At 54.8% G+C, this 27139-nt stretch overlaps 1 protein-coding gene across 4 annotated transcripts in view; it reads right to left on the bottom strand.

Annotated features, from left to right (window-relative positions):
• PLXNA1 (plexin A1) overlaps window positions 1–27139 on the bottom strand; it is a 117084-nt gene that overhangs the window by 86703 nt on the left and 3242 nt on the right. For 3 of the 4 annotated variants that reach the window (XM_027882675.1, XM_027882671.1, XM_027882673.1), the window contains exons 2-3: window positions 14653–16000; window positions 8532–8714 (exon numbers count right to left, since the gene is read on the bottom strand). In XM_027882675.1, the coding sequence (XP_027738476.1) occupies window positions 8532–8714; window positions 14653–15855 (1386 nt within the window). In that variant the 5' untranslated portion in view covers window positions 15856–16000. Of the gene's footprint in view, window positions 1–8531; window positions 8715–14652; window positions 16001–25326; window positions 25345–27139 lie in introns of those variants that run through there. The other variant, XM_027882674.1, reaches the window with a different exon arrangement.

A 27139-nucleotide genomic window follows, 5' to 3' on the forward strand; every position in this document is an offset into this window, starting at 1 on the left:
CAGCTTCCTTCACGGGGGTGGGAGAAGGGAAAAATTAAGTTAAAGTGTTGCTTCAATGAAAGCCAACCATGCCAGATTTGGAGAAGTGAGCCAAGTTGTTCGGAAACAGAAAGCATTGCTGTTCTGGAGCAAATGTAGGCACCAACCAGCCCCAGCAGCCACTGGCCAGCGCAGCACAGTACCATCACACACCCCCACAAGCACCACGCACCCTGGCTTCCACCACGCAAGTAGCTCAGGGTGGCACTCCAGGGCTTTTTGATCTTTCAAGATTACAAAGCTTTGCCGCACACAGGAACACTCTGAGAAATTTCTCATTTATACTGCCTTTTCCCTAGAGCAGCTCCTCTCTGCAGTATCAGAAACAAAGGTGACAACCTTTCACTTTGTAAAGAAAACCGCCAAGCGAAGCGGACTATAAATAGCACCCAAAACTGACCCGCATCCCCAGCCGAGGGGAATGAAATGAAGACAAGTGAACGAACAGCTTCAAGGTCAGAGAGACTTTTATATTTCCCCTTTGTTCAAGGTCTGGTAATTTTTATCCACGCAGGAGAGCAATCCAAAATACATCATTAGGGTTGTAGCTAATAAAACCCACACCGGCTTTTTTTCAGCCCAGCGTTGTTTCCTTTGCCCATATGGGGATTATGGAGGGAGAGAGACTTTTTCCCCAGCACCTGCTCTACCAGCATAACCCCTCCTTGCATCCCTGTGCTGAGCACCCTGGCCATGCCAGATCTGTCCCAGCACAGAGAGACCGACCAATGCTGCCCTCAAGAGCACGAAGTGTGGACAAATTAAAGCACTATCACATTATCCTGCCTTTCTCTGCCAGACTGTAGGGATGCTCCCTAATACTTCAGACCATTCTCAATCTGCAGAGAGCCAGCTTGTCACACAGCACTGGCTCTCTTCCTTCTCTCCAGCTGCTAAATGGCATTAAAAGAACTAAGCATCCATTAAATAAAACTTTCCCACTTGCTTCCCATGTAGACAATTGCTCTCACTGCCACGGGGAGACTTCGTACTGGCAGCTGGTCCATGGGCACACAAAGAGCAGGGAGGTGCCAGGATCAACTCTAGCATAGCACAGGTCACCCAGGGAAAACATGCGGGGAGAAACAGGGATGTGATCCCAGGGGTTTGCATCCTCACCGTCACCCAGCACCCACCCTCCACTCTTGTTTCACCCCACAATGCCGACCTCATGGGGCACCCTCCTGCTGCCTTCCCCATCAGTACCAGCCTGCCATTAGCATCCTACTCCTGCTCCACTTCAGAAAAGCCCACAATTAATAAGGGAAGGGGATAATGGAGGCCAAACAACAGCTCTTCTGAGCAACCTGGGGCTGAGCACCATCCCCGCCTGGACCTGGAGACAAATGACTTCTCCATGTATCAAAGTCTCAGAGATTGATGACAGGTTCCAGCAGCCACTAAGGGGCAGCTGGAGTCCACATCCTGCATCCTCAAGTGCCATACCACACCTCCACCTCAGTCTTGATTTATGATGGATTTTCTTCCCAATCCAGGGGGGAAAATCAGGCATGTCAGCCAACAGGGATGTCTGACCTTCCCCTCGGTCACATCACTACCTGAGGCAGTGCTGGGACATGCAGAGACCCAGATAACACTGAAGGTAACTGAGCCCCTGCTAAGCACACATCTTCCCTCCTCCAGCAGGCCAGGGGCTGAGGGCAAATTCCTCAGGCACCATTAAATCTGGGTTAATGGGGTTGCACAAAGGCGAAGCAGAACACCAGCACTGCCCCTTCCCACCAGGCATATCAACAGTCCCTGCCTCCCAAACCGCTGCCTTCCTGATCCTCCCTCTTCTCGGCTTCCTTTGGAGGGAGGTAGGGGCCATTTTCCCACCTGAAAAGCCAAAATTAGTCAGTGTTTGTGCCAGTGAATAGGCACAATGTTTCAACAGGAGGGCTCCAACAGAGTTGGGCCCTCCCAACTCATTTCCATCTCAAAGAGGTGGCTTTTCCCCCTACCCTATCCCCATGGGGCCACCACAGAGGTCCCCAGCAGGAGGCACAGTCCAAAGCAACAGTCGTGCTCCTGCTCTTCCCAGCAGAATAGAGGTCACAACCCCTGCATTCAGCAGCAGAAAGATGCAGAAGAAAATGCGCAGCAGCTTCACGCTTCACCAGCCAAACCAACCCCACCAGCCGGGAGGGAAAACCCAGTGCTCACTGCTGGCACTTCACGCCCTCAGCAAGCCCCCACACCCCTTTTCCTAACACCAGCCCCCAATGGCTCTCACCTAGATGTTTACAGGGGCTCAGCATCCTCATTAATGACTCCAAAGCATCACTCATCCACCCTGCTCTCCCAGTACTGCCAAGCCGTAGCCACCAAATGCCTAACACAGCCCTACAGTAACAGGGGCAGGACCAGCAAGGCATGCAGCCACAAACCCACAGGTTTTTTCCTTTCCCAGCCCTATTTCCACGTTACTTCCAGGGTGGTAGCCCCTGCCAGAGCACAGGATGGTCTGCAGGGACCAGCTGTAAAGGTGATGCTGCTGTGTTTGGCTGGCACATACCTGCCAGGTCCTGAGCACACCCCGCAGGGCAGCACTGAGCTGTCTCCAGGGGCTCAAACCCATTTCCAGGGCAATTACAGAAGCCAGGTTTATATCTGGTAGCCCTCTGGAAGACACGGGGTCTTTGGGATCCACCTTCATCCCCGAGCCTCCTCCAGCCTTCACAACATATTGCTCCCCCAAAGTCACCTTGCCTGACACTGGCAAAGTCCAGCAGCGACACCACCTTAGTGCTGGCTGCTCCGCAGGAGCCAGGGCGAGCTGATGGATGGGGTGAGGTGGCTCGCTGCCTGCGGGCGCCCGGCGCCAGGGAGAGGCGAGACGTGCACCGTCAGCGCTTTTGCCAGGGAAGGTTGGAGCAGGATTGGCTCCTGCTGCCTCCCGGCTGGCCGGGCGCCAGGCTCCAAGGCCTCCTCGCTCACCTGCCGGCTTTGTGAGGAGAGCAGAGCAGAGCTGATGGGGAGGGGAGGAAAAAAAGAGGGTTATGGTTTGTGAGTCAAAATGCCTGGGGCGCAGAGGGTGGAGGGAGTGGGGTTTGGTGGGGAAGGAGCCTCCTGATACTTCCTCTGCTTCCCCAAGGCTGTGTGCGCACGCTTGATCATCCCTTGGAGGGCCAGAAGCCTGGAAATATTCATCTCCATCCATCCTGCACAATGCAGGAGCAGGAACCCCAATGGCATTCCCCTCCGGGAGTCACTCGAGGACGAATCTGGCAGCTGCCTGCAGCCACGGCCTCGCCACCCCAGCAGATCCCAGAGGCCAACGGTTCACGATGAATTTCTAATTGTTTCCTCCAACAATGAGACATCCTGTTCAGAGCCGGGCGGCGCAACAAAGCCCGACGCTGGCGAGCAGGGCCCCTTCCTGCTGAGCAGGAATGGGGCAACGCAGAGTGCTCCCTGCCACGAGCGGGGAACGGAGAAGGCTCTGCCGCCCCCTCCCCATCACCCCATCCACTTAACATGCCAGCTCTCCAGCCTCCACCTTGATTAAAACAGCTTAACGACTCCAGCGAGAGCTCTCGAGGGGGTGGGGATCCGCCAAGAGGTATTTGATGGATTCACTTTGGCAACCGTCGGCTACCTTGTCATGCCAATAAAATTATTGCCATTGATTGGGGAGAGGCGCGGCCGCATGCTCCGAGGAGCATATCTCCCTCCTGGGACTGGGCACAGGCGCCCATGGGGGCTGTATGCACGTGGGGAGGGGGTGAGGGGTCTCCAGAGGATGGGATGGGGAGGGAGCAGGAGAGGGCAGAGGGAAGAGGCAGGAGGAACAAAAGGCCCTTGTGCTGGGCGGCCAGCTGGGAAGAGGCAGCAACACAGGCAGGAGAGGATTTCCAGGGGCTGCGCAGGGGTCGATGTTCAGGGAGTCCTAAAAGTCACCGGCTGACACACCAGGCTTCATGCCCCAAATATGTCCTGTCTCCTACCCCGACAAAAAATAAAAGCCATCCAAGGCACAGGCAGTAAGTAGGGTAGCCAGCAGCAGGGTCACGAGGGGGGCCGAGCCCTCCCGCGCGCTCCAGGAGCCGGATTTCACGAGCCGAGACACAAAGGGCCCCTTTTCAGCCAGAGCTGCTTACCCTGAGCTCTAAGCAGAGGGTGACGCGAAAGGATCCGTGGGGACTGGGACCGGCAGAGTGGGCAGGGAGCCTGACAGCTTCTCCTCCCAGCTCACACGGACCACGATCAGGTCATGCATCATTCCCAAGAGGCCAACACATGGGGGCTTTTGTGATCAGAAGGGAGCCAGCAGGAGACAGGGAAATCCTCAAAAGAGCCCCACCTCCACAGGACCTATTTTCTGCCCAGGCACACCAAGGGTTGTGAACACACTGAAGCTTCCTCATCCAAAGCTTAAAGAGAACTCAAAGGTGGTGCCTCCACAGGCTGCCAAATCTGCTCTCCCAAAGTACCCCCATGTCCCTGCCTTTGGCAGGACAGGAGGCTGCAGGGGAGCCCCTCGACCCTCCCCAGGACAGGAGAGGTGCTCCATGTCCTGTTGTGCAGGGATGGGGATAACCCACTTAGTGTGAAGAGTTTATTATTATAATTATTTAGGTGGAGAAACCAAAGCAGGCAGACAGAGGGTCAGTTCAGCTGTGCTTTCTGTGGGAAAGAATAAACAAGCCGTGGCAAGCACAAGGCCTGGAGGGGAGCAGATTCCCAACAGAGACACGTTCTGATACGTTCATGCCCAAGGCCAGCCAATTTCAGGACAGGGCAGGGAGCTACAAGGATTGCAGTGGTGACTGAGCAGCCAGACAATCCTCAAAAAATGAGAGCTTGGCTGGCTACAAGGGATGTGTAGTCCAATGCTATCCTGCTGGGATGCATTGGCTGCACTGTCCCACAGCCATGCCTGCCTTATCAATCTCCAACACCTGCATATCCAGTGGTGCTGGGAATCTCCTTTGGGGCTGTGGCAGAAGGGACAGCTCTCAGTCTCCCTGCCCCACAAGCAGCCAGGGATGGCTGTGGGCAGGGAGCCATCGGCTGTGTTGAGAGAGCAGCTCAGCTCATCCCCCAAAAATAACCAAGCAGCACCCAAAACTGGGTCAAAACACAAGGGCTACACTGAGCTCCGCAGAGGCCCAGGGCGATGCCGTGTTTGCATAACGAGGAGCAGATGGCAGAGAAGGAAGGCAGCAGGGTCTGCACTGCACCTCCCTGAATGTCCCACCGCTCCAGCACGGTGCAGTTACTGGGAGGGGGTTGCACTACCGGCACACCCCCGCTTCTTTCTTCTCTCCATACAACACTTCAAGCACAGCCAAAATCAAGTCCTTGGCACACACAGGTCAAGAGGTGACACGGGTGCAGTGTCAAACATGCCTTTCCAGCACATAACTGAGCACTCCCATTGCAATCAAACACAGCTTTGTGACCACCCAGAAAATAGGAAAGACAACCTGGGAAAATAACTGTCCAATATAAAGACTGCCAAGTGAGGACAGGTGGTTTCCAGGAAAAACCAGAGCATTAGGAAGCAAGTCTCATTTCCCTTGCACAAACATCCCCTGGACATTCCCCTCGCAGCGTGCTCGTGGCTCACGTCCCCATATCACTTCCCTATCCACAGCACCCTTAGACTACAGGGTGCAAGGCCAGGTCCCCTCTGTGCCAGCTCAAGAGTACAGAGGAAGTGGCTCACTGCCAGCCCCAGCAGCGTGGGAAGCCATCCCCACATTGCTCACCTGGGCATGGCAGGAATTCCCCGGGCGTCCCAGTCCCATGACTGCTGGCACCGAGAACAGCAAGCACGCGGGACCAAGAGCTTTCCAAGCCTGGCCCCTCCACATAACTCGGGATCAGCCAAAGATAACTGCCTGCCTGGTAATGCTGCAGGGACAAGTTGAGAGTGGGCTGCCACAGGCTCCACTGCTGCAACTCACTCAGCATCCCAGGGATCAGGATCCCCATCCCCGCAGTACCTCCCCAGCCCGGCCCACAGTCCCTGTCCTGCACAGAGTTTTGCAAATCTGATATTGCTTGCAAGGTCCTTCCACCCCCCCGAAACTGGGGTGTCCCTGCAGCTGTGGCAGCAGCAGGTGCTGCCCAGCACCCTGCCTTCACAGCAGCAACTGTTGGTGGCAGGGCTGGGGAGAGGCTGCAGGGCAGCCAGAGGCTCGTGTGGCTTTTTGGGGGGACAAAAGGAGGCTCTGTCTGCACGCAACAGCCTGGACAAATGCTGGGCATGGGAGTTGCCATCCAAGGAAAATCCAGACGCGGCAGTGACTCTGCCCTGACCTTACCCCAGCCCAGATGGCGAGATCGGTGCCCCTCAGCAGAGCAGCATCTATCACAGGGCTCCTGGGGACAGAGAGGGGGGCACCCAGCTGTCTGCACAGCCCTTCCTCTCCCAGAGGACATGCCAGGGGTTCTGGCAAGGGCGGGGGGGCCGGCAGGAGGGCAGAGAAGGCACCAGACTGCATCAAGCCTAATGTGGATTCTTGCCAAGGGGACGGTGGGAAACAGCAACAGCTTAAAAGCAGAAGGATTGTGACCACTGCTGAAGGATGCAGCCCCTCTCCCTGCACCCTCTGCCTGGAGGAGCCACGATGGCTACACTCTGCCCTGCCAGGCATCACATCCCCCAGCTGAAGACACATTAGTGCCACTCAAAGACAGGTCAGCAGCCCCTTCCCGCCCTTCCCTCCCTCTGGCCCCAGCAGCCAGGCGGCAGGATCAGGTAGCTGCTGAGGCAGCGCTTTGCCAGGCAGCCAGGCAGCCCCTGCCGCAGGAAGGCTGGGCTGCCCACCTCAAGGTCATTGCAGGGACGAGGAGGAGACCTCATGGCGCAGGGCTCAGAGCCTACAAAGTGCTCCCATGCTGCCACTGGAAAGCTCTGCAACCCCAGGGGATTTGGGGGCTCCAGGGAGGATAAGCCTACAAAACCCACTCAGCATCCCCATGCTGGGATAGGGCCGAGACCCTTCTCTGCATTCTCCATGGAGCTGCTCCATGTCCTCTTGCCCTGCAGGGCCAGGGAGTGAGACCAGCTATTTCAGGCACCAAGTTTAAAACTAGGAAAAAGAAGTCTTGGGAAAGCCCTGCAGGAAAGGATGACACTCAAACCACACCTGGGCTTCAAGTTCTGGCTGCAGACATGGCTGTAGCATGCAGCTCACACACTAGTCAGGCACCCAAACTAGACTACCCCTTGTAAATGGCTATGAAGGCACAAAGACTACAGAAAAACTGAGTAAAGGAGGAAGAAAGATCAAATCTGCTATCTAAAAACTAAACACCAGCCCTCTAGATAAACGAGGCATTAGAGGTGTAACACTGTTGCCGTGGCTTTTTGAACTCTCCTCCCATATGCTCCTTCCTTCCCATTCCCATCTAAAACCCCCATCTGGAGCCCAGAGGCAGGAGAAGCTGGCAGCAACATGACACCAGTCCCTTTAGATCCCTCATCGATCCGGAAGGGAGGATGAGCGGCCTCCATCAGCTCCCTGCAGCCCTGCTCAGCCCTTTTACCACTGTGCACGCCCTCGAGGACCACAAAAAGCCAAGCAGATGTGGGGTTGGAGAGGACCCCTCCATCCTGCCCCTCACTCCAACACATGCTGCCTGTGTACCTAAAAATGCTGCTAACAGACAGGGGCACTGGTGGGTTGGTCAAAGGTCCAGAGGAAGCATGGGCAGGGGGAGCAGGATATATAGGGACTACCACCCACAATGGCACCCTGCTCTGAATTCCTGCCAGGGGAGCTACTCTGCCATTTCCAGGGCACCCTGACCATCACAGATAAGGAGAAGTAGCAAAAATGCAGGATGCTGTGCCCAAGATGAGGTGTGGAACATCTTGCAAGCCACAAAAAGATGGGCCAGACCCTACAGCCAAGCTCTGGTCCATAGCAGGGACCCTACAAGGACCTTTGCGCAGCCTCTCTCTGGCTGAGGATGTGTTAATGAAAGCTATGTTTATACAGGGCATGTACAGCTATAATTATAGGCATGATGTTATGATAACAGGAAATCCGTGCCCTGTGGAGATGCAGGCAGAGAAAGGCACGCACAGAGCTGTTTGCTAATTGCCACCAACAATCAGCCTTTTGTGCCGTGGCGGGGTACGGGAAGTGAAGTCTCCCCATCACCGGGCTGGAGCCATCAGCACCCACCTCTGCCCACCCTGCCCAGGCCATATGGATCTGGACAGGCAGAGCCCCCCTTGTGGCAGCTACAGAGCAAACCCATCTGCCCCGAGACGTAACAAGATGGGCTGTGCTCCACCAGTGGTAAGGACTCAATTTCCCTGTGTTATAACCCTTCCAAAAGGCAGAGGTTTTGTAAATTTGGTTGACAGAGAGAAGCAATGGGAAATTGCCCCTCGCTGGCCCTTTGCTAATTACCCCCAACATATCAAGTCACTCTGCCACAGAGGCACAGCCCTACCTGCACCTCCCAAAGGGCCGGTGAGGTGAGCAGTCCTCCCTCCCCATCATCTGCACTAAGGACTTTCCTACCTTTTTGATCTTCCCGCTCCGTGTGCCCGCAAAGACAACAGTTTGTCCTCTGTAGTCGTAGGCAGCCACTGAGGTCATCCCATCCTCCTTATCCACAAAGAGTGGGGTCCCCTCGATGGTGACGGTCCCGCCCAATGGCTGGTTAAAATCCTGGCCACAGAAATTGTCGTCGATCTGCAGCGGCTGTCAAAAGAAAGCAGAGGAGAGATGAGCTTTTAGCCAATGCCTCAATATGTTGGACCTCTCACACGGCCATCAGCCATCGCCCACATTCACCCCACAGCTACAGCCCCATCCCTTGCCCCCCCATCCCAGACATGGCACCTCACAAGACAAAGGAAGGCATCAGTTGATCCTTCCCTAACATTCTCTATGCACTGTTGTAAGGCACTCAGGACAGATCCACTGCATGCAGGCCCTCTCTACATCTGAAAAAGCTTTGCAGGTCAAGACCAAGTCTCTCTGTCCTCTGCATCTTACAGAGCAGCACTTACAAACCCAGCAGGAGCCAGCGCAGCATCCCTACTCCCCCTCCATCCCTGCTGCTGCTATCTCAGACACGTGGGATGCCAGCACTAGCTCCCCAGCACACACACATCCCTCTCCTCCTCATTCCAGTGCTAGCTTCAAAAAGAAAACAGCTTGGCAGCAAGGCAGCTGGGGCTGAATCCTGCGCCCCAGCCTCCCCCCGGAGACAAAACACTTCCCAGCCAAGGCCGTGCCAAGGCAAACGAGTCGGGGCTCCTAAAAGAGCCTCGCTTCACACAGCAGAGCCTCCAGCAAACACTCTACCCACCTGCTAGCCCTGTTCCACCTCCCGCAGGAACGTCTTTGGGAAATCCCCACATTTTTAACATGCTGCCTTGCCCCATACAAGGCTCCTGGCTCAGCCAGCTGCCTCCTCAGTTCAGTACGAGCCCGTGGGTCTGGGAGAAGCTTTTGCAAGCTCAGCCAAGGAAGAGGCAGAGGCAGGACTGCATCGGCCCCTCTCTGTTCTCAGGGTCATGACGGCAGGGACTTCCAGCAAGGACAGTCCTGAGGATGGGAAAGGCAAAGCCAGAGGGATTGCCCCTGTGAAAGCTGAGATGCAGGCAGAGGAGCGGGACTAGGACCAGATCCACAGCACCCACCCCTACATCAACCATCCTCACCAGGTCATGCTCACCTGCTGAGCAAAACAACAGACCCCGGTCACAGCTATCTGGCCTGGGGGGCACATGGGTTTCCCAGAGGTCCCACACAAGGCAACAGCCTCACATGGTCACATAGCACCAGGAAAATACTCATCCTGTCCCAGGAAGGGGTTTTGGCCAAATCCACAAGGGTGGCAGTGAACTTGGGTGCAGGAGGGTAGAGTGGCAAGGCAGGCATGACCGACAGCCTGATCCAGTCACAGGATTCTTCCACTTCACAAGGTTCCTTATATAACTTTGAATTTTAAGGAGAGAGAGGTTTTTTGGCAAGCAGCAGCCTCCAAATGCATGCCAGTCCCCAAGGGGTTTTAAATCCATACAGCATGTGCATGGAGCATATGGGAAAATGCCGAGCTCCCGAGCTCCACGTACGCAAGGGCAGTATAGAGCTCTGTAATTCCCACTCATCGCTGCCTGGGAAGCAAGGGTCAGCCCAGACCGGCTCCCACCAACAACCCACCGTCACCCACATGGAGGAGGGAAAACACGGCACTTTTCTATGCCCCAGCACAATGCACTCACAGCTACAACAGCATTAGCCTCCCACAGCCATGGCAACGCTGCTTGCCCTCCTCACTGTGCTGCCATGCCAGCTCCAAGGCCAGTGGTCCCACTCCCGGCTGCAGTGGGAACTCAGTGCCGTGCCAGCTTTCCAGCAGGGGAGGACAGGGAATGACGCCAGCCGGTCACGTTCAGCCTCCCTGGGCGGTCTGGGGATGCTGAGCTGCTTCCTCAGTCACTCTAACTTCTGGTTTTCCTGAATGCTGAGTTAAGGTAAAAAGATCAACTCCCTTCACCACCTGACTGTTGCTCACCCTTCTCTGAACTGGGGAACTCCTACAGCCAGGCATGAGAGATGCGGGGACCCCCAAAAGAGGAACATGGGGAACCATGCGTCTCTGCAACCACAGGAAAAGCAGGGAAGAGGAATCAGGACCTCTCCACCCACTCTCTGAATCCCAGCCTTGCCCTCTTCTATCCATTGGCCAACATACACTTATGCATCCTCTTCTGCATAACCAGGCTAGGAATTTTAAAACAGCAGATAAGAGAGAATTATCTTCCCAATCACGAATTGAGATGTGAGTGACGCTTCAGCCGATACACAGTTCCTATCCAGCACTCGGGATCCCTCAGGTGCTTTGCTGGGGAAAAAACGCTGTCCCTGACAGCCCAAGTAAACCCCAGCAGCTTCCACCCAGCCATCTGCAGTGGCAGAGGGGTTAAGGGCAATGCAGTGAATGTATTTAAGCCCTGGCACCCCTGGGTGCAGGTTCTGTTCTCTCTGAGCTCAATCTGCAGCTTCCTCAACCCCTCAGCTGCTGAATATGCAGGAGGAGAGATGTTTATGGTGTTTACTGCTCTCTGCTTTGTCTCAACATACTCTCTGGGAAATGACAAATACAGCTGCGCTCCGGGACTGAGGAGCGCCCGCCGCCGCCGCCATGCCGACACCACCTCGATAAATAATTACGCCGACAATTAGCTCATTAACAGCAAACTGCCTCGTTAGGGAAGCACAGGCGGCACAGCGAGGTCGGGCCAAGGGCAGCAGTACCAGGGTTATGGCATCCACCGACATCCCTGGTAGATGTGGGCTGCAGGGAGAGTCAAGGCGGAGGGATGGAAGGATGGAAGGATGGAAGGATGGAAGGATGGAAGGATGGAAGGACAGCAGGACAGCTGCCCCCCCGGCCAGTGCCGGCAGGGACCGACACGCACCACGGCATGCCAGGACCAGTGACCTTGCAGCGTTTCTGCCTGCGGATGCTGGGATCTGCAGGAGGCATCGGGGTCTGTTTGCTCTTGCATTTGCAGGGGTGTTTGCATGGACCAACAGCCTCCGCCCATTGCAAGGGGGAGCTGTTTGTTTTGGTGGGGGTTTTTGGTGTGTTTTTTTAAGTTATTTTTTCCTTTTTTCTGCGCTTTCCTTTGGCACCTCTCTCAGTTGCCCCCGCACTCCAGACACCCCAGGGCACCACCTGCGCAGCACAGCGGTCCTCTCTCTCCCAGCACTAACCTGCCTCCCCAAAATAGGGTCAGGAAATTTGGATTTCCTGGGGAAAGGGGCCGGAAGCACAGGGAAAGCAGGCCCACAGCACTGAGCAAGCAGTAGCGGGTGTCTCCTTCACATGCCTTGTCTCATTGCCTCCCTTCAAGCCCACTTATGAAAGCAATGAGGTAGCAGACAGCACGGCAAGGCTCGCATCACTCAGCATTATTAATTAGCTGGTAATTCACCAGTTAGCACCATTATAGGCTCAACTCATCCCCCTGTGCCCCTCCAGGGGCTGTGATGGAGGACCTGGGGGGATGCAAGGAGCCAGGGAGGAGCTTGCAGGAGGCCAGTACCAAGTGCCAGGCTGGGATGCCAGGCTTTTTGTGCATTAATCGCTGCTCAGGAATAATCCCAGTGTGGTACAGTTTGTCACCACCTGCATTTTTCTGGTTGCCCCGGAAAGGATTTGGCTTATCCCAGCCTGCTTTGGGCCCATTTGTCACCAGCCATTGCCCTGTGCCAGCAAGCTGGTGTAGGGGAATGGACAGGGTGGTTCTGCAAGGTGACTCTGCTGCATGTGCAAGTCCACGCTTAGGTCTGAGTACACCAGCAAGAGGGGTCTTGCTCCTGAGCCAGCTCACTGCCCTTCCTGCTGCCGGATCACTGGATCCCAGAAGGAGAGAGAGAGAAACGGGACGCAGGAATTCACTCCGCTCGCCAGCGCCAGAGAGGAACCACTAACATCTCCTGAGCTATCTGCCAAGCCTGGCAGCCTCTCCTCCTGGCTCCAACACCAACTCTGGAGAGTCAGAGCTACCCTGCAGCACTGGGGATGAGCATCCCTTGGCCCTGTGCTGCTCAAGAACCACGAGTGCAGTGCTGGCAAAACTTCTTCCAGCATAAACCATGAAGGAGCGGAGCAGGAGAGAACCTTGCACATTTTCCATATGGATGGGGTGTAATTCCCAAGCAACTATTGACTTGAGCAATTGCATTCTGCCTCCTTCCAAATTAAAAAACAACATGCCCTTTATTTTCTGGCCAGCCCTCACCACTGAGAGATCTGTCACTGCCACCACCCGCCCCAGAGGTGGCTTTATTTTATTAGGGGCAAAGAAATTCCTGCCAGAAAGAGGTAACATGCTTCAAGGGGTCTGTTTTGGCTTGTCCTCAGCAAGCTGAGGGCTTGACTTATGATCCAGTCATGTCTTTCCCAGCTCAGCCTGTCAGCCAGAGAAGGACAGGGACTGAAAACACTGCTTGGCTCTCCTGGAGGAGGGTGGCACTCTCCAACCCAACCCAGATGAAAGTTGAAGCATCTCCATCATGGCACACATCCTTCCACCCCACAAGAGCCACGTCTGCAGGACCCAGAGAGCACCATGAGAGCCAGCTGCTCACAGAGACTGGGTACCAGGTAGCAATCCCAGGACTCTCCAAGCCTAGAACCACCTCCAAAATACAGGGGGGCAGAGACCCCTCCCCAAACCCAGGGGACACGGCATGGGTGAGCCAGGAGTGCGGGAGGAAGCAGCGAACAACTCCGCCGCCAGAGCCAGCAGCTGCGCGACCCAACAGGCAGCAGTGTAACGATTTCATCATTTTCCAGCAAAATTGAATTAGTTCAAAGCCAGAATCTGATTTGAGAGCCCAGCGCTCTTGACAGCAAACCCTTTACTTTGTCAGGCAGCTGTTAGCTGTCTCCTCCAGAGCTGCGGGGAGGACGGTGGGAGAGACGGCAGGGCTGCTCCACAGAGACCCCCTGACCACCTGCCTGCACCCAAAACTCTGCTAGAACAGGGCTGGGGGCTTCGTGATGGGTGCCAAGCACCAGCAATGGGGCTTGGGGGAGGTGGGCAATAGCAGGCGTGTCAGGACTTCCACCAGACCCTCCCAAACACACACGCTAGTACCCCAAAACCTGCCTCAGCCAGACATCTGACCCTGCCTGGGGACTACTCAGCCCAGCCTGGTGATACCAAGCGTATGACCTCCCTGTTACCTAGAGTTGTAGCCTCCTGCAACCACTCCTAGTTTATAACACTGCCGAGAAAAAATCTAGTAACAGTAACAGTTCAAGTAGAAAACAAACTGGGAAAGCCAAGCAGGAGGTCCCCTGCCCCCCACAGCTCTTACGTCCCACAGAGCAGCTGAGCCACCAGCAGGGACTAGACTTGCCCGGGGGTGGGGTGAGTACCAGGCAGGAATACACCTCTCTGGGGACAGATGGAAGTGCTCCCTCAGGTGGGAATCACTGCTCTAGGATAGCAGCACTCACCCCCTGTGCCTCTGGATGACAGTCTGCACTGGCTGCTCTCAAAACCCACCTTGCTGACAGCGCCTTGTGCCCTCTGTGCTCCTCTCTAGCACCCCACAGAGAGCATGTGGTCCCTACGTGCTAAACATCTGACCAACTTCTGCTGGGACCGCCAATATCTTCCCACCTCCCTCCATCAGGTCTGCACTCCCTGTCCCCCAAATCCTATTGCCTCAACACCTTCTGCTTGGCCAAGCCCCAGGTGACATGATGCTCAAAATTCCACATGTGCCACCTGCAAGGGACTCCACAGTGGAGCTGCAGCAGATGCCCTGAGGACTGAGCATTCCAACCTCCCAGCCCAGCTAATCTTACTCCCCAAATCCACAGGGAAGGGACACCAGAAATAGGCACCTGCATTGGCATGAGGTCCCTTCCTTGGGACTCTTCATGGGCATCGAATTCAGCCCAAATTCAGACAGCTGCCCCACCATGAAGTTGAGATCTCCACAGGGAATTCTACCAGGCAAACTGAGCGCCCTGCTCCGACGTTTCCCAGTCCTCCCACTGGGAAAACACAACTCAGGTCAGGTCACTGAGAAGGGTCCAGCCAGAGAGCACCACCAGGAGCCAGAAACAGTCTGGTTTGAGTAGAGACAAGCAGGAACTTACCGAGTTGATGCAGCCCAGCTCCTTATTCAAGAGCCAGGGCAGTGAGAGTTTCCCTTCCCCTCTGTAGCACGACTGGATACGTTCCTTGATCTTATCCTTGATCTTCTTCAACGTGAAGAGGCAGAGCACAGACTCCTTGGGAGGCTTAACCCTGTTTTTCTGGCCCTGGGAGAAGATGGTGAAGAGGATATCCTCCTGCTCTGAGATGCCCAGGTATTTGGCCAAAGCCTTGCCAGGCTTGGTCAGATAGGCGTCCTGGATCAGGCGGTACTCGATGCCGTCCTGCACGCAGCCAATGGGGAACTCCACGTAGGAGTAGAACTTGGGATCGTCCACGCAGAGGCGGACGATCTTGGAGGTGAAAAACTGCTCCCCAGTGGAGTCAGGAGAGGTGAGCTGGGTGTCCAGCTGCAGGGTCAGGTAGTAAACAAACTGCTCACTGCTGAAGCTGTAGATGTAGTAGATATCAAAGGTGGGGAACTTGGAGAGTGTATCCGAGGGGATTTTGAGCTGCGAGGAGACAAACTCATCCTGGTAGACAAAGCCAAACATCTCTGCGTTCTCCTCATTGGCCATCAGCTTGCGGCTGGAGAGGGTGGGGAAGTACTCTGACTTCCCATCAATGGGCGTCCCAATGAAGAGCTTGTTCTGCCCGTTCAGCACCTCGATGATGACCCCAGACATGGTGCCTGACTCGTTGACGCTGGAGAGGTAGTGCTCCTTGCGGTGGTGGGGCTCACCCAACTTGAAGAGGTCGTCCAGCCGCAGGAACTGGCAAATACCCTGGGAGGCACTGCCACAGGCGATCAGCCGATTCCCCGAGTAGTCCACCAGCAGCAGTTTGTTCACGTTGTTGGTGGTAACCAGCCCATGTGGGCAGGACTGAACGCTGGGCGGAGGGTAACATTTCTCATTGTCCTCCACAGGCCCCGTCACGTGGGTCCTCAGGAGCGTGAGGTTATTGGAGAGCTTGTAGATCCGATTGACAGCCCCCACATAGACCTCCCCAGTTTTGTTGTGGACCACCAAGTGCGTCAAGCTCCAGTCTGTAACCGGGAAAGTCCTAAAGGGAGACTTGGGGCTGCCTTCCGCCAGCGGTAGCCAGGTGCTCCCCAAGAGCAGCAAGGTCCAAATGTGGATGGACAAGTGGTGCTTGAGCCAAATGAACCACATCGCAGCAGCCTCACATCCAGCCAAGGCCATGCCCAAACCCAGCCAAAAAAATAAATAGAAACAAACCCAAACTAAAGGGATGAGGGAGGGAGGAGGAGCTAACGGGACACAGTCTCCTCTGCTTCTGCTGCGCTCGGCATTCAGGGCATCGTGGGCACTGCCAGTCCGTTCAGCCCTAGAGGGAGAAAGACAAGAAAAGTAGGGTTAGGAGGCTTTCCTGCACAGTGTCAAGCCTATTCCACCCCACCCAGCAAAGACTCTGATGCTTCACACTTTTCTGGCAGGCAGCCTAACAGAACATTCCCCACCACCTCCTGCTCCAGAAAGACACATCCCCAGTGCAGGGACCAAGGAAACCTGCAGGATGCCAAGGACAACCCTGCCTGGTCACACACAGCTGTGCACAGCATGTCTCAAGCAAGGAGCTGCCATGCACTTGGTATCACCACCCTAGACTCAACCACCAGCCCTACCAGCCAGTAGCCCCTCTAATGGGGGTCGCTCTGCCCTCAGCCCCACCCAAACCCCCTTGGGAAGAACAGCAGCTGCCTGAGCATGCTGGCAGCCGATGCCTGCTGATGTGCTCCGGTACACCTACCATATACAAACACCCCAGTGAGGCACAGCTGGCCCTGACCCGCTTTGAAGACCACCAACAGCACTAAGGTGTTAGCCAGGGATAGTTGTTAACAAGCCTCAAGAGGAGCTCCTGGCCTGCTGCCCCTGCCCCAACTCCACCACGGAGCTGGTAGTGGATGAAAAATCCCAGTTAGCAGCAAGTACAACACAAGCCCCTGCACAGAGGAGGCTCTCAAAAGCACCTTTTAAAGGAGCTGAGAGAGGAGAGAACCCTGGCATGCTGCCCACCATCCCTGCCACCTGCTTGCCTGACATACCCCAGGAGGGCCGCAGGCAGGACAGATTGGAGGGAGCAAGCAGGCACGGCAAGGAGAAGCACGTCCCTCTGGCATTTCTGTGCATTAGGAAACACAGGGCCAGCCATCAGGCAGTTGGCTTGAGAGGCTCCAGAGGAATGAGGAGGCACATGCAGGGAGGACGGAGAGCTCTGCCTCCTGCTGTGCCACAGCTGGGGCTCACCTACACGGAGCAGCAAAGCAGCAGGGAGCCAGCCAAATATCCCAAACCAGTGTGACGTCTCCATCCTGGCAGTGGGGAGAAGATGGCCCCAGGAAGCCAATGCACAGCTCTGCTCTCCCCGGTCCCTTCTTTACAGCCCCCCTTCTGGATCCACCCACCCTGCAGAGGCAGAAGAACCCCTGGACTAGCATGGGATTGTGCAAACTGCCCTGCCAGCACACGGCCCATCCTACCATCACAACCCATCCACCCCAGGCGGGACTATTGTTCTCAAGGTCTGTGGACAGAACACCAGCTCAGTTCCCCAGCCACTGCAGATAAGCCACTGCAAGAGGAAGCAGAGAAGGAAAGCCTCCCTTTCTCCTCCCTCTCCTTATCATCCATCTCTGACTCAGCCCGGGATAACCTTCAGGAGAATCCCCAGCAGGGAGTGGCACAGGTAGGAAATATGGCCTGCGGTGACTGGCAGCTCTGCCAGCATCCCAGACCAGGCAGGGCAGGTGTCAGAGGGCAGCCAGCTGCACACATCATATCAGCAGGGCTGTGTCGGGCTGAACAGCTGCCCCAGCCTCAGCAGTCTGCTCTTGGCAGGGCTGTGGGACACACCAGCCAGGCCACATGCAAACCCTGGGGGCTGCATCATCACTGGGCCAGCAGCAGGGCCATACACGTACCCTAACACGCCATAGAGCTTCTTTCAATTTTGCTGCTCCCTTCTCAAGGCACGTAGCCACACAGGGTGAGAGAAGGGAGAGCGAGCCTTTTTTTGCCCCTTTTCCTGGTCCCAACAAACTTGAGGACCAGGAAAAACTCCTTTCCCAGGACAAGCCCAGCCTTGGCCACCCCTGCATCTCTGCCAGCTCCACTGGGCCACCAACACTTTGGGCGAAGCTTCCTCATCACTTCCAAACCCCCTCGGCAGATCTGCCATCTCCACCAGCTCTCCTCTGCCCACACACTCTCCACTCTGCTCCCTTACACGCCCCAACACATCCACCTCCAGGGTAACAGCCCCAAGGGATGTTTGGACAACAGCGCATGAGCAACACTGAGACCAAAGCCAGGTGCCACAAACTCTAAAGGTAAAGAGACAGTCAAAGCATCAGCCCTGGAAATCATCCCCATGGTGCTAATCCCCCATTCCTAAAACCTTTTCCAACACTGGGAGCCAAGAGCAGATAGTCACAACACTGCCAGGGCAAGACTTGCTCCCAGAGGACACCCACACTGCCCAGCATCTTCATTTTTCTGAGCTTGTTGGTAAGAGCATAACCACGAGCACCTCAGATCAGAGCGTATTAGCCCCAAATACGGTGTGGGGCCGAGGTGTGGGACCAATCAGCGCTGTCAGCACAAACCCACTGGTTAGCTCAGAAAGCCATCAGCCCAACAGCGGCAGGCAGTGCGGTTTATTGACAGAGGGAACTGCCAGAGGGCAGTTTCCCACCCCAAGAAACTGGCACAGCTCTTACTAAGCCACTGCTCCCATGTGCTGAGCCCCTCCAGCAACACTATGTCCGGCTGCCTGTCAGGGAGATCACCACCAACAGCAAACTCACACTGCAGAGAGAAGGAGCAGGGAAAGCAGTGGAGCTGACAGTGGGAGCTTGGTGCAGTGTGGGGATGCCAGCTGGAGCATCATCCTGCCATGGTGAGAGAGCAGGACAGGAAACTTGCATTCTTGGTGCGTTTCTATGATTCACTGCTTCTATTTTAGGAAGTGGGTGAGAGAACTAGAGGTTGAGCTGCTGCCACAAAGCAGGGCTAGAAAGTTCAACAGGAGATTCCCAAATTAACGTAGGGAACTGTAACTCAGAAGTTGGAACGAGAGCAAAGTGAGGCAGAGCTGGGGCGAGCCGAGAGATGACACTCTGCAGAGCTCCTCTGAGATTTCTGCTCCTAAATATACTACAGCAGAAACATCTCGTCCTAGTGACCTGACACCAGTGGTGGTTTTGTCCAGTCCTGCTTAAAACCATCACCAGCAATTATTAAAAATACAACTGCATGAATGGTTAGTTTGTCTGCTTTCTTTGGGATTCAGCGATATGGATTCCTGAAATTTGGATCGAAATAAAGCAGGGCTCAAGCCCGTCACGGTGGAGACAGCAGGAAGCCCTGCACCAGAGCATGGGCGTCTGCACAGCCCCAACTCCCTGCCGGCAGGAGCAATGGCCAAAGGGCATTTCCCTGCTGTCACACAGCCTCCAAGTCCCACGGGGAGGTCACGGCACAGCAAATGGCAGGGCAGCTCCTCCGCTGGCACACTCTTGAAACCACACAGCACCCAAACCCCTAGGGGCTGCACTCAAGCAGCACCTTACCCTAGGGAGGACACAGCCCAGGGCCACCACATGAGTGCCACCAGGAAGTGAGACCCACACCGCACACACCTCCACTGCGGTCCAAAGGCACGGAAAACCCTGGGCAGACACCCTGGAGCCAAGCCCTGCCCTGAAACACGCTGCAATAAAATAATACACCCCAGCCCAGATGCATGAGTGCCAACCAGGAGGCTAGGACCAGAAATACACCCTGCTAAGCTGCCTGGGCGGCAAGTGATGCAGCACAGAGCATCCTGCAGGGCCGAGCATCTGCAGGGCTCACCCCACAGCGGGGCCACACCGCCGGCGAGCCAGCACAGCAGGCTCATGTTTTGTTTTCCATGCACACACACACACGTATATATACACACACAAACATATATTTATAGCAGGAAACCTGCTGTCAGAAACAAAGCCAGCACAAGAGGCCAAACTGCCCCAGCCCCTTTCATCCCACATGGAAAGGGCATTTGCTCACGGTTTCACCTCAAAGTGGCCATGTTGAGATGGTCACAGCTGCTGCACAACTTGGGTAAGGCTGCCCACCTCACTGCAGTCAACACTCACACACCCCAGTTTCCAAAAAGCCTTTCAGCAACAAGTCACGGACATGCCCCATGGACGCCTGTGCCCCATTCGCTGGCTGCTGAAGAGGTGGCAAGGGGCATCAGCACTCATCCTCCAAGGCTGAGAGCTTCCTGGTCCTGCAGTGTGCCCAAAAACCTGGGTTTGGGATGGAAGATCGTGCTTTGGGAAAATAATCATCACTTTTGACAGCACAAAGCAGGAGTACTGGGATGAAAAAAGTAACCTTAAAAGGCAAAGCCTGGACAGAGCATTAAGGACCAGCTCTCCACTCATCCAGGCAGCAAGTCCAAAGTACTGAAGATGCCGAGTCGTCGGCATTAGCCTACAAGGCAGCAGCCCTCCTGGGAACGCCCAGAGACACAGTTTAAAACATGCAGACAAGCACAGAGGTGGACTCATCCCTGCTACTGTATCAGCAAGATCCCACGGGTTTGCTCCCTGAAAACCACCCCAGAGCTTTACAGTCTTGCACTTTACAAGGGAGGCTCGAAGAGAGAAGGCATAGGATTGAAAATCCCAGACCCCAAAACCGACCCCAGAAAGGGGCAATGGCATCTAATGGGCCTTTAGCTGTAATCTCTCCACGTCAGTTGCTGCTCTCAGCAATAAGAAACAGTCAAGAAGGGACCAACTTTGAGCTGCCAGTAATTAGCAAAGGGGAGAGAGGGGAGACTATCCAGGGGAGAGAAAAGCCTGCAGGCCACAGGAGAGGCAGCCTCACCATACAGCTGGTGTATTTTTAGGTTCATCTGCCTGGGAAAAGCCTTGCAACAATGAGGAAAGCCTGGTGGTGGTAGAGTTAGAGCTGCACTAAATATGCACTCTGCAACGGGGCTAAACTTTAACTCCTTCCTTCACCACACACAGTCATTGAAAGCTATTTGTCTGGGGTCTCTCCTTAGCCAGCAGTTAAATCATTATGAATCTTATCCCCGGCTCAAACCACACCCTGATGAAATCAATTGGCAGGCTTTGAAGCTGCCCCAATGCTGCAATCTCCATTACTATCACTCAATCAGAAATATCTTTAGGATCTTCAGTTTTCCCCCAGGCAGGGGCTGAGGACCCTGTCCTGCCCTGTCACTGCAGCAAATATGGGCACAGCAGCTTCTGCTCCTGCCCTGCAAGGATCTTCTGGGCAAGGAATTCAACCTCTTTTGTCTTGAGAAACATGACAAGTAGAAGGAGCCATCTACTGCCCAAGGGCTCATGAAGCTTGACCCTCAGCTGAAAGGATCATAAAAGAACAAGCAGTGAGGAAATTAAAGAGCATTTTTCAAGCACACAATTCCCCTTCTCCGGTCCTCTGCAAGAAGTCACATCAGACCAAGGAGAACAGCTCTGGAGCCACGTGCTCCTACCACCAAGGGACTGCACGCTGCCCTGCAGAGAGCCCTTCCAAAAAGGACTCACAAGCATTTCCAATATGGAAATGCAGGCTGTCCACAACCACAACATCCCAAAGCAGAGAGGCACACAAGGATAGCCTCAGCAGGTCCTGCCAGGACTGCTTATCCCTGCCACAGAAACCAGGCATGACCGAGACCTTACACATATTTCCCAACTCCATCCAGCTATGATGAAAGTGAGAACCAATGGCTGTCTTCTGCCTTATTCCCACAACTCATTTGGGTATCACAGTTCATATGGAGAACACTACGAGGGCTGCTGAGGGGCTTTCCAGGTGCAGCCCACGTGCTGGACATCTACTTCCCAGGAGAGTGCACCCCACCCTTTCCTTGCACTCCTGCAGCTGAGGGAGGAATATAAAGACCTGGATTGACTGATGCCTGGGATGGAGACCAATGCACAGCCCACAGGTCTGCACAGGACACAGCCTGCTGCCTCCCCATCCTGCTTCAGGAAGTTTGTCCATCAGTACACACAGAGCACAACACCTCATCCCAAATCCCTCTGCACCTCTCATCATGCCGCAGACCCCAATCTAAGGCACCGGGACACACACGGCACTTTGGCTTCCTACTATCAACACTCACTTCAAACCCCAGACTGATGTGTTTTGCCACCTCAGCAAGGACCAATTAACAATATTTTGCCGCCTGCTTCAAAGCAACATCCAGACCAAGTGCCTTGAAGGCCACCGTCCACTTTGGCTTTGGTCCATGCACTCCCAGACTCTGGTTCTCACATCCCATCAGTTCACTGCCCCATATAAATGTCTAAAAACCAGCCCTGCTGGCAGAGGTCACCTTGGTCCAGTTAAACCTGCACACACACAGAAGGTCACCCATAAGCCAGGTCTCCCAACACCCAACAGAGAAGTTCAATGAGAAGTCAGCTCACCATCAGCATCCTTCCCTTTTCTAATTTCACTCCCTGTGGCATAACACATCACTTTTCGCTCCCAAACCTCCTGCTCCACATCCCTCATCGGGCCATGGCAGCCACAAATACAAGCTGATGATCTTACCCTCCCAAGATCAGTGTAGCTCTTCCAGCCCAGCTCTCCAAGCTGGGTTTTCCCCTCCCCAACACAAGCACACACCTCTGCACCTCCTACCTGCCTCCGCAAGGCCCTCGGGAGAGCTGCGCTTTCCCCGAATCTCAGAGAGAATCTGGAGAGCTCCCGCTTTGCAATGAAGTTCTGCCACAGGAACAGTCCTGGTTGCTGGACACTCTCTGCTCCCTGTAAAGGGAGGCCATTCTGGGACTGGTTTAATCCCTGCTGAGCTGAAATTCCCATGCTTCCGCCTGGCCCTGTGCTGACACCAGCATTTGTGCTGTCCTGTGGCAAGCTGAGCACAACTGCCGCCACAGTTAGTTCTGATTAAAACAGACCACAAAACTTCTCCAATCGAGGTTTCCCAAGCCATGTGTGCCTTTCCTTCCCCCCTCAAACTCTCGTCCTTCCCTGTCTGCTGTCCCACTCACGCTGCCCCAAGTACTACAGCTGGAGATGACTCAGGTCCTGGCTCTGCTTCCCCTGTGGGGGATCCCAGCTCAGCACGGCCCCATGTTTTATTTGCCCAAGGTGGAGCTGATCCAGGAGAAGAGAGACAACCAGAGAGCTAGCGCAGCCTCTCTTGGCAGGGGGACAGGTAGAGAAGGGGAAGAGCCCACAGCAACACCACTGCAAGGAAAACTGCTGCCCAGAATCTATCAGGGGCTTCATTCGCAGCACAGCAGGCAAAGGGTGTCTGATACAAACAGGGAGGCACCAGGGCAGGGGCTGTGCCTGCACTCTGCTCTCTAAGGGGCAGTGCCAGCACAACCCCCACCCTGGTACACCCCCACCCCACCACCCGCAGCAAAGGGGTGTCACCACTCAGCCTGGGCAGAGCACATGTAAAAGTGCGGATGCACCTCAAGAGATGCTGGTTGGGAGGGAGAGCAGAGCAAGGCTGCTTCTCTCCCTACACATCCTGGTTGCAGCCCCAACCCACGCTGGACTCAGATGTGCTGCTATGGCCTGACACCATGCACAAGGGGCTGAGACTCCAACAGGCACCAGCATAATGGACCTGCTCCTTCGGTGCAAAAGAGAGGAAGCAGCTGTCCACCTGTGCTGGGAGAACTGCCCAAGCCAAAAAAATCCACTGTCTGCTAATGAAGGTGGCTGGACGGCAGCTCCAGCAAAGTGCCATCATCCCACAGAGGGCCAGGGGGCTCTACGAGGCACACCCAGCGGGCCAAAGGATATCCCACTCCAGTGTGAGCTGACAGACATGCTGCCCTGGCACGGTGCATCCCTCCCTCCCATCTCTTGCCCACACAGGCACGAGGCCCTGCAGAGCAGAACCTCTCCCACGTGTGCCGGCAGGCCCGCGGGCACCTCCGCCGAGCTGATAAGGAATAATAGCGGGTGGCAGTGGAAGCCAGGGCTGCTGGAAGCCAGGGCTGCTGGCGGCGTCATGGGGCTCGGCAGCAGCTCTCCTTCGGAAACAGCACTGCCTTCCTGCCTTCCTCCTCCCCCATTTCTTCCCGATGACATCAGCCTGAAAAACAGGTTCTTGACTTCAGCAGGGCTCATCAGGCCGATTCTGGTCCCGCCAGAGAAGGGAGAGCCCCCTTGACTGCAGCAAGGAAACAGCCATCCAGGAGTTGGACATGGAGATAAGCAGCAGCAGGCAGGCAGGGACCCTGCCAGCATGCCAACACTTCTAGGAATAAAAACCATGGAGAAGCAGATGGGGGTGGAGGGAGTGTGACACTGGGGAACAGATTTAAATGTTTTACAAAGGCCTCGGCAGCTGTAAGCTCGGGCTCACGCCCCATCTCCGACACTGCTCTGCTACAGGGCAGACAGACACACCCAGCTCAGAAGTCAAATCCCAGGGCCGATTCCCGGTTCCCTCCAGCTCCCAGAGCCCGACGGCAAGCCCTCAGGCTGGCCAAAATGACAAGACAAGACTTAACACTATCCAGTAAAGCCTTCCAAGGGCCACAGGTCTGGACGTGGACCAGCGGGGAACACGATTCTGCGAAACATCCTGCCCACCAGCCAAGGCTCCAAGATTATTTTTAAACTCCTCCTAAAATATTTTTGGGTTTTCCTCTTCCCCTGTTGAAACTAACAGTCTGCACAGGAAGAGTGAAGCAGCCGCCCGTACACAAAGCCCGGCCGCATGCACAAAGCAAACAATTTACTGCCATTATAATTACCTGCGATGTTATCGGCAGCTCTGACGGGGTCGGCATTCGGCATTCGCAGGAGGAAATGTGGTTTCCACATTGTCATCTGAAACGTGTGTGACCATCCTTCCTCCCGCCCTGCCCAAAGGATCGGCTGCCAGAAGCACCCAGTTGTGCCAACACAGTGTTGAAGTGGGGGAACAGACCTTGGACGTGGGGCTACATCACGCAGGAAATTTTGTCCCTGAACACAGGAATCTGCCTCTCCTCTTGCCAGGAATTTACTTCTGCAAGAGAGCCCGAGTATTTTGACATGCAAACAGTTGTTTAACTAAGCATGTAAAGCAAAGGGACTCGCAGGGTTCCTACAATGACACAAAGACTTGCCTGGATGGGTGTAGATTCTCAGAAGATCAGGCCCCAGACACAACTGATGCTACCCCAGTGCGGCTTGGAGCATCCCCGTTTCCCAAAAATTGTGGGAAACAGGCTCTGCTCCTAACCCCTCACATGCCAGACTGTAGCTCTGCTCCACCAAACTCCCAAGAAAATACAAATAGCTCAACATGTATCAGTTCAAAACACCCGTGCAATTAGCAGGAATTTTTTTTTTCCCTCCAGTATAATTATATATGTTTCAATGCAATTACCACCCCTGTATTTTGTACATTAAACAGTAGGCAACCCAAGGAAGAGAGAGGTTTTTATTTTTCTTGGCTTCGCCTTTCTGAAAATAATAGTATGTCGCAAAATAACTCCGGAAGAAGGGCTTATCTTTACCCAAAAAAGAGGGAGAGCAGAAGAAAAGTGGGAAGGGGGAAGAAGAAATCTCCCAACGGGAAAGTGGGGATTGCAGTGCCCCTCCACGCTGCCCTCACCCTCTGGTCCCTACACATACCTACACCTGGAAACTGTCACGGATACCACAGACAGGACTCGGAAACAGCCTCAGCCTCTGTCCTCGACCACGACAGAAAGGAAAACTGGATCGAGCAAATGGTCGTGGTTACTCAAGCCGGGGTCATTAGCCGGATTAAAGCTCCCAAGCTCCGGCCAGCAGCACGGAGAGCAAAGTGCAGCTAAACTGCCCAAATTGGATTAGCAGCGCTCCCAGGTCTCTGTGCCAAGTTGAACAGCAGATTGCGGGACGTTTGAGATGGGCAGGCGGGCACTGAGCCCCGGGACCGATCCACGGGTTGCCAGTAAGGAAGAGGAGAGATGAGGAGGAGATGATCCCTGCAGAGCAGATCACCCAGACCCACGCAGGCAGACTCTGGCACCCCTCGCACATTGTCACCCTGGACACTTTCTCCAGCAAAATCCCTCACAATCTCAGCTCAAGGAGCAAAGAGGATATTGCACCCTGGTTCACACCAGGCCGTGAGTTGACCCTAGCAATAAAAAAATCTCCTCTGTGGTTAAGGCAGCTCATAAGGGTCTCAGCCCCCACACACAGACCAGCACAGAATAGCCCACAGGGCAGAGGTAGATTTGCCCCCCATTACACCAAGACATCCCACATCGAGGCAATAGAGGAGTCACCCAAAATAGTCCACCTTGTGCCACACAAGGTGACTTCAGAGGAGAAAGGAGAAAAGGTGTTTGTGGAATGTGAGCCTGACAATCTGGATATGGAGCTTGTCTCCAGACTCAAACCTCTCGGCACACCAGCAACAAAAAGAAGGTGTGCCAAGCCTTAGCTAAAGGGAAAATAAACTTTGAAATGTTTTTCATTCAGGTTTTTAAATGGTGGCTTCCCCCTGGAACAAGGGTTGGAGGCAGCCGCAAATGCAGGATGCTAAGGGAAGCAAGGCAAACAAGGACACCTTCCCATGCCCAGCCACACTGACAAACCCATGGGAAGATGTGTATTTTGGCTACACCACATGCCGAGTGCAGGGGAGAAGAGCCAGGACTGCCCATGCCTGGCACTGAAACCATCAAAACTTATTTACTGGTTGGAGTTTTTTTTCCTCCGTGATGGACAAGATGTTTGCTCAAACCTGACTTCCAAGCATAGCTGGAGGACCACGTTGGGGTATCTACACAGTTTCCATGCTGCATCCTGGACAGGACTAAGAGGGGCATAACAGGCTGTGGGTCAGAGATGGTGTCAGAACACACATGTTCCCATCAAGTACCATATATTTGTAGTGTGATGTTCCCCATAGCACTGACTGGGGCTCCAGACAGAGAAGCAGCTGTTTGTCTCCAGCCTAATGCCAAACCAGCCACCTCAGCACTGGATAGTGGCAAACACTCCTCCTCAGTTTGCATGGAGCCACAGCACTCTGCACATAGCTGGGAAAAGGGGCCCCCATCCATACTCAGGAGAGGTAAGGGGTCATGGTCCATGCTGAACCAAGCCCCACATCAGCCATGATTGCCTGCCCTTGGGCCTTCCTCCACACACATGGCACACCACCGAGCCATTCATCAGTCAAACACTGGGCAGGAGTCCCCTGCCCACTGTTTTCTTCCATATAGCACACAACTACTTAAGGACAACCTGTAAGAGACATTCATGGATCACAGCACCAAACCAACATTCCAACATATACATCCTATCAGCCCAGTCGGTGCAAAATCCAAGCTTGCAGGCAGTGAGGATGGCATATGGGAATCGGGGTGACCCATGCCCACCCTCCTGTCATTGCAAATATGGATGGCAGCACCTCTGCTATCCCGGCTCATCCAAGGTCTCCCTTCCT

Source organism: Empidonax traillii, unplaced genomic scaffold (assembly GCF_003031625.1).
Source record: "Empidonax traillii isolate 1590-97213 ecotype Southwest subspecies unplaced genomic scaffold, ASM303162v1 scaffold109:size1658292, whole genome shotgun sequence".
Taxonomy (NCBI): Eukaryota; Metazoa; Chordata; class Aves; order Passeriformes; family Tyrannidae; genus Empidonax; species Empidonax traillii.